The sequence below is a fragment of the Otolemur garnettii genome, unplaced genomic scaffold, assembly GCF_000181295.1.
Source record: "Otolemur garnettii isolate 467f Iridium unplaced genomic scaffold, OtoGar3 scaffold00077, whole genome shotgun sequence".
NCBI lineage: Eukaryota > Metazoa > Chordata > Mammalia > Primates > Galagidae > Otolemur > Otolemur garnettii.
Window position 1 is genome coordinate 74,539 of NW_003852472.1, and position 6,763 is coordinate 81,301.

Consider the following 6,763-nt stretch of genomic DNA (forward strand, 5'->3'; position numbering starts at 1 on the left):
ACTCTACCAAGGGCAACAAAGTGAAACTCCGTCTCAAAAAAGGAAAAAAAAAGGCTCAGTGCTCATACACAGTGGTTACAGCGCTAGCCACATGCACCAAGGCAGGTTCAAGCCCAACCCCAGGCCAGCTAAACAACAATGACAACTGCAACAAAAGTAAAAATAGCCAGGCCTTGTGGTGGGCACCTGTAGCCCCAGCTGCTCAGGAGGCTGAAGCAAAAGAATTGCTTAAGCCCAGGAGTTGGAGGTTGCTGTGAGCGGCAACATAGTGAGACTCTGACTCAAAAAAAAAAATCTAATTTCCTGGTCAATGGGTTTCCCATAGGTATGATCAGTGACTTATTTGGGAAAGGGGCAGTGGACCAGCTGACACGCCTGGTGCTGGTGAATGCCCTCTATTTCAATGGCCACTGGAAGGCACCCTTCCCCACCAAAGGCACCCACCACCGCCTCTTCCACAAGTCCGACGGCAGCACCGTCTCTGTGCCCATGATGACTCAAACCAGCAGGTTCAACTACAGTAAGTACAAGAGCCCCTCTCCCCATCACCCATGGCCACAGTGTTTCATCCTTGGGGTTATTCCCAAGGAGCACCCAAAGTGTCACCCCTGAGGAAGGAAGACCACAGGGAATGTTCCTCTGTAAGGGAAGAAAAACCTAGAATACGGCTGGGCTTTGACACAGACTCCCCCAAAGGGGAGATCCCCAAGGGACACAGATCTCCCAAGGGGAGACACAGGGATAATAGGAACAGAAGAAAGGAACTTTATCTCATATAAGAGGAAGCTGAAATCCAGAAACTCCCTTAGGCCAACACTTGTGCACTGGACTGCTGTCTCTGATTTTCAAGTGTGATTGCCTGGAGCCAGCAAATCCTGCTGAGAGAGGGATAAGGGAGGGTGGGATTAAGATGAAGGGGACTAGAATGAGTTAGTGGCTGGGAGTTGGGGTGAAGGGAGTAAAGGTGAGGAAGCCCCAAGGAGACAGAGAAACCAGAAAACCCTGAATTGGCAGGAGAGAAGGGAAATGGAAGTGACAGTACTGAATAGAGGTGCAGTGGGAGGTGGAGCCCCAAAAGCACAATGGAGAACATGGCATCCAAAAAGAGTGAGTGGGCAAGAGAACTAGGTGAAAACTAGTGTTGGCTTGGAGCCAATGAGAGAGCAGTCATTTCTAATGCTCCATTTGGTGTCTTCACAGCCGAGTTTACCACCCCTGACGGCCATTACTACGATATCCTGGAGTTGCCATACCATGGGGACACCCTCAGCATGTTCATTGCTGCTCCCTATCAGAAAGAGGTGCCACTCTCTGCCCTCACCAACATCCTCGATGCTCAGCTCATCAGCCAGTGGAAAGGCAACATGACCAGAGTGCCCCGCCTCCTGGTTCTGCCCAAGTAAGGCTCCTGCCACCCCAGACCTTGCTCTTTCCCCCGCCCCTCACTCCTGGCTTCCTGAAATCACCACCCCCATGTTAAATTTCCCAGATCCATGATGCTTGCAGGGCAGGGGCTACGTGTGCGTGTGGGAGGCTGATGGGAAACACTCAGGCTTGGGTTTGATTATGACTCCTTAGATCATCCCTCTTCCTGTTTCTGCTGGAAAGCAGGGGAGAGCTTTTCTAGACTATGCCCCCACACTGGCCACCCCCAGAACACCCAGTAAAAGCTAGCCAAAAGGAAAGTCAGGGAAAGGATGGAAGTGAGGGGCTGAATCAGTCTACATCCACTTATGATGCCCTGCACTCCCACCACCATTGTCCCAAGTCAACAGTCAAACACAAACTAAAGGAATCACTTCTGCAGATGGGCCAGCTCAAATCACAGCTTCTGGCTGGGGTTTCAACAGAGCAGGTTATTTATTTATTTTTAGAGACAGAGTCTCACTTTGTCACCCTTGGTAGAGTACTGTGGCGTCATTGCTCACAGCAACCTTAAACTCTTGGGCTCAAGTGATTCTCTTGCTTCAGCCACCTGAGTAGCTGAGACTACAGGCATCCCCCACAACACCCAGCTATTTTTAGAGACAAGGTCTTGCTCTGGCTCAGGTTGGTCTCAAACCTGTGAGCTCAGGCAATCCACCTACTTTGGCCTCCCAAGTGCTAGGATTACAGGCGTGAACCACCTTGCCTGGCCAGAGCAGGTTTTTTAAATGCTTCTGCAAAGGGAGTAGAGAGGGCTCAGGCCAGGTAATTCCTGAATTATAGGGAAGCCTCCCACAATGCCTATCCCAAATCTCCAGATGCTATAATGCCAGGCTTGGAGGAGAGGAATTTAGTTGTTAGCTCCTGCGTGCTCTCACTTGCATGCTCTCTCTCTCTCTAGCTCATAAAAATCGAGGTAAATGGTTGCACCCCGGTGAGAAGTAGAGTGCCCCCAAAGCCTCACTGCTTGAATCCTCTTCAGGGTTAGCTCTCAGAACACAATCTACAGACTAGACTTTTGTTCAAACATCCTTGCTGAGGAATTTGCCCTTGCCCCCCTCCCCCGCTAGATTGAATAAAATTATGCTGAAACTACTGTCTTATTTGAGGAAAGTAATTAGTCATAAGTTCGAGGGGGTGGGTAGATTTCAAAAGAATGATCGTGAATATTAGAAATCTCTAGCAACAAGAGAGACTTTGCAAACAGATTTGATAAAACAGCCCTTCTCCAACTTGCATGTCAGTTCTGCTTCTGGGGGAGATCTGGTAGGGGAAGAAAAGAGGCAGGGGCTGCCCAGAGGAGATCACAGCTGGAGCTGCCTCCTGTTGCTATCTGCAGGTTCTCTCTAGAGAGTAAAGTTGACCTCAGGAAGCCTCTGGAGAACTTGGGGATGACCAACATGTTCAGTCCAGACCAGGCCGACTTCACGAGTCTTTCAGGTGAGAAGATTTTCCCTCTCATTTTCTTATCCCAGTGGACTATGGGGCCCTGAAGAGGACAAAGAAGCTTCTTTCTCCCCAGCTGATCTATCCTTGTATCCACATCTGTTTTAGAACAAGAGCCTCTCCACGTCTCGCAGGCACTGCAGAAGGTTAAGATTGAGGTGAATGAGAGTGGCACAGTAGCATCCTCCTCCACGGGTGAGTCTCAGCCCAGGGCTTCAAGAGGGGCCTCTGCCTGGTGCCCCAATCACCCTTCAGGATAATAGTACCTGAACCCATAACGGTCTCTGTAGCTCTGCATGGGCCTCTCCTGGCCTGGAAATGGGCCTACTTCTCCTGGGTAACTTTCTCTTACCTGGTTGCTCCTGAGGGCCCTCAAGGTAAAAAGCCCTCCCAACAGAAAGCCCCAATTGTTCCCTCGACAGGCAATAAACTTAAGGAACCTGCCCTAAAAACATTTAGATAAATATTTGTGAGTGAATAACTGATCTATTTCTACCAAACTCCTGGAGGAAACTAGGTATCAGAGAACACTACTAAACTTTTAGGGTTTATAATTAAGAGAACAAAAAGCCTCCTAAAAATCACCTCCCAGTATTTCTATCAGATAGAAAGCTGGTGTCCACAAGTCACTTGTGATCAACTCAGGCACCAGAGCCAATGTCCCTCTGTTCTAAGATGTTGTCCCTTCTCTTCCAGCCATTTCAATCTCTGGCCGGATGGTCCCTCAGCAGATCATTATGGACAGACCCTTCCTCTTTGTGGTCCGGCACAACCCCACAGGTAAGCCTGGAGCTCCACCACATTCCACGTCTCCCCACCCATTCTCCCTGTCTCAGACACCAGTCCAAATACAGATAGACACCCCTCAGATAGCCCCAACAGGACTCTGGGTGAGAATCCATAGCCCTATCCCATTGCCTCTCCCTAGAGGCAGCATCCTCCATCCAGCCAGGCCAGGCCAGTCCCAGCCACATCCCTTAGGCAGCAGCGTTTCCAGATAATTGTCAGTTTTCGTGAATCTCAGTCCCTCCATCTACATCGAGCTTGGGGAACTATATGGTCCCTTCCCAACCCCATGACTCTCCCATCCTCAGGTGCAGTCCTTTTCATGGGCCAAGTGATGGACCCCTGACCATGGGAAAAGCAGCCTTCATCTGGAAGAAAACTGGAGAAAAGAAGAAACGAGGAAAGAAAGAATTTTAGTTTTATTGACTCTTTCTGGAGAAAGTGAAGATATTCACCTTTTAAAAATCATAAAATTTCAAATCTGTCTCCTAGACCTCAGACTCTCCTAGGACTTGGAAAGAGGCCCTTCAGGTGAAATTCCTCAGTCTCTGATGGGGACCCTGGAGAGAAGCCTGGACCACAAAGCCTGCAGGTCTCCAGACTTCTAACTATAACATCCACAGAATCATCAGTGCTTCTGCCCATTATCTCTGTCCACTCAGGTTTTCAGACCTGGTTCCTACCGGGGCCCTGGTAGGATGGAACCACCAAGCTTACAGGATCTTTTATGTGCTTGGTAGAAATGATCTGCGTTCCAGTCATGTTGCCATCACTCTTGCTCTGTCTGCCACTGCCAAAGAGGCTGGTTACAGGCCAAAGAAGGCCACTAGAAGGAACATCCTTTCATCTCAAGGCCCATTCTGGCACTGATCACCCTTTCCTAGTGCAGGGGGGCTGAGGACTGGCAAAGCAATTCCCCTCTGTGCTGAGACAGAAATAGTGTACAGATATTATTTTGGAGTGTAGGTGACTTGTTTACTCATGGAAGCAGGTTTTTGCTTCCCTTTATTTTACAGGAATAGAGGAAGAAATGTCAGATGTGTGCTTGCCTCTTCACCCCCAATCTTGTTGTGGGGAGGGTGGGATGCCAGGGGTATGCCCAAATATTTATCACATCCTTGCCCTTGTTAGTGAGGAACAGTACTATAAACAGGATAAAAAAAAAAAAAAACAACAACACATTATTTAAACTTGCTCATAGTGTTGCTTTGTGGTCTGTCATTGCATCTCAAGAGTCTGGCCACTTGACTGTCACACCTCTCTGGGCAGCAGGCATGATGGGGCCCGCACTGCCACCTTGTGGCTGCCAGAGCCCCCTCACTCCTCCCCTTGCCTGGTCTTTTTGTACTTGATGGATCAGGGTCCCTGCCAAGACGTTCCAACTTCAGCCTGCTTTAGGGACCAAAAGGTTGGGGTGGGTGAAAGACACTTCATTGAGGACAGAGTGGTTTCAAACTTTTTCAATGTATTTAGGAACAGAACTGCAAGGGGCTGCACGACCTACCAGGACAGAACTTTCCCCAATTACAGGGTGACTCACAACTGCATTGGTGACTCACTGCAATGTGTCATTTCCGGCTGCTGTGTGTGAGCAAGTGGACACGTGAGAGGGGGTGAGAGAAAGAGACAGAGAGCTCAGATTCAGCTACCTTAGTTAGATATTTTCTTTGAAAAGCTAGAGAGAATGGCACGAAGACTAATTTATTGAAGAATTGCACATAAATCTCAAATGAATGTACTCAAATAGAAGCCTAATCATTCTACCATACTCTGCACTGAAAAATCTTCATACTTTGTTGTTTTTTTTCTTTTTAAATTATGCACTGGACAGTGACAGCCACACACAGTACCTACAGAGGGTGGGGCAAATGTTCTTGAAATTGTGTTGATTTGTATGCTTTTTCACTTTTGATATATAAACCAGTAAAAATGTTTTTAAAAATAATGAAATAAATAAATACAAAGAGTATGCCAAAAAAAGTCCTTGCCTTTTGCTTGCAGTACAAGAAATCAAAATATTGTTAGCTCATAGACCTCTTGGGTAAAAGGGACCTTTGTGAAACCTACACCCACAGGCATGGGCATGTTGACCCACCATGCGTAAGTTCACAAGACTGGTCACCATGGCTCTGCCACAAGGTTCCAAGGCCACAAGCATCACCCTCTAAAAGGAAAAAGGGATCCCCCAGACACTACCTCCCTACCTAGTCAGGCTTGCTCATGGTCACTGTCCCTGTGGGCTCCCAACTTTGTTCATGCCATTGCTTCCCACCAAATACTGCCCCCAAACCTATCCCCACTACCCTCCCCATTTCTCTAAACCCAGACCAAGTTCCATTTCCTCCACCTAGGGTGTCCCCATGAATCCAGCCAACGATATCACTCCCAACTTGACACTTACTGCTTTTTATTTCCCCTGGGCTGTAACAATACTTGCATTCATGTCTGCTCTTTAATTTTGTGTGCACACCTTATGAATCAAATCTAGATATCAGACTCCTTAAAACAAGACTTTTCTATGATATATACTCATACTATCCTTCCAAAAATGGCTTTCTGGAAAGTCTTTTATTCTCTTCCTCTAGTATCTTAAAGGCTCTTAGCAGAGGACACACTCCCCTAAATTAGTTTCTGTTCATATATTTAAAAATAAGTGTATAAATTGAAAAAATAGGTTGGGTATGTCATCTTATTACTTTAGAGGCTGAGGCAGGAGGATCACTTGAGGCCAAGAGTTCAAGACTAGCCTGAGCAAGAGCTGGTCTCTAGGGAAAATAGAAAATGTAGCCAGGTGTGGTAGAAGGTGCCTGTACTCCCACTATTTGGGAGGCTGAGGCAGGAGGATCCTTTGAGCCCAGGAGTTTGAGGTTGCAGTAAGATATCGTGATACCACTGCACTCCAGCCTGAGTAACAGTGCAAGACCCTATCTCAAAAAAAAAAAAAAAAAAAAGAAAGAAAGAAAGAAAGAAAGAAAAAATAGCAAACACTATCTGTCAAATTTGTATGCTGTCCAACTCCAGAACCCTAAAGATAGCAATGATAGAGCCAGCCCCCTGCATACCTGGCTCATTTCTTTCTTTCTTTCTTTTCTTTCTTTCTTTCTTT

At 47.2% G+C, this 6,763-nt stretch overlaps 1 protein-coding gene across 1 annotated transcript in view; it reads left to right on the forward strand.

The window, feature by feature from the left end:
* Positions 1–5,631, forward strand: part of SERPINE1 (serpin family E member 1) — a 9,410-nt gene extending 3,779 nt beyond the window's left edge. The window contains exons 4-9 of the mRNA XM_003794164.3: positions 326–520; positions 1,201–1,399; positions 2,765–2,865; positions 2,980–3,066; positions 3,568–3,651; positions 3,966–5,631. Coding sequence (XP_003794212.1) covers positions 326–520; positions 1,201–1,399; positions 2,765–2,865; positions 2,980–3,066; positions 3,568–3,651; positions 3,966–4,003 — 704 coding nt within the window. The 3' untranslated portion in view covers positions 4,004–5,631. The remainder of the gene's footprint in view (positions 1–325; positions 521–1,200; positions 1,400–2,764; positions 2,866–2,979; positions 3,067–3,567; positions 3,652–3,965) is intronic.
* Positions 5,632–6,763: the final 1,132 nt, after the last annotated feature.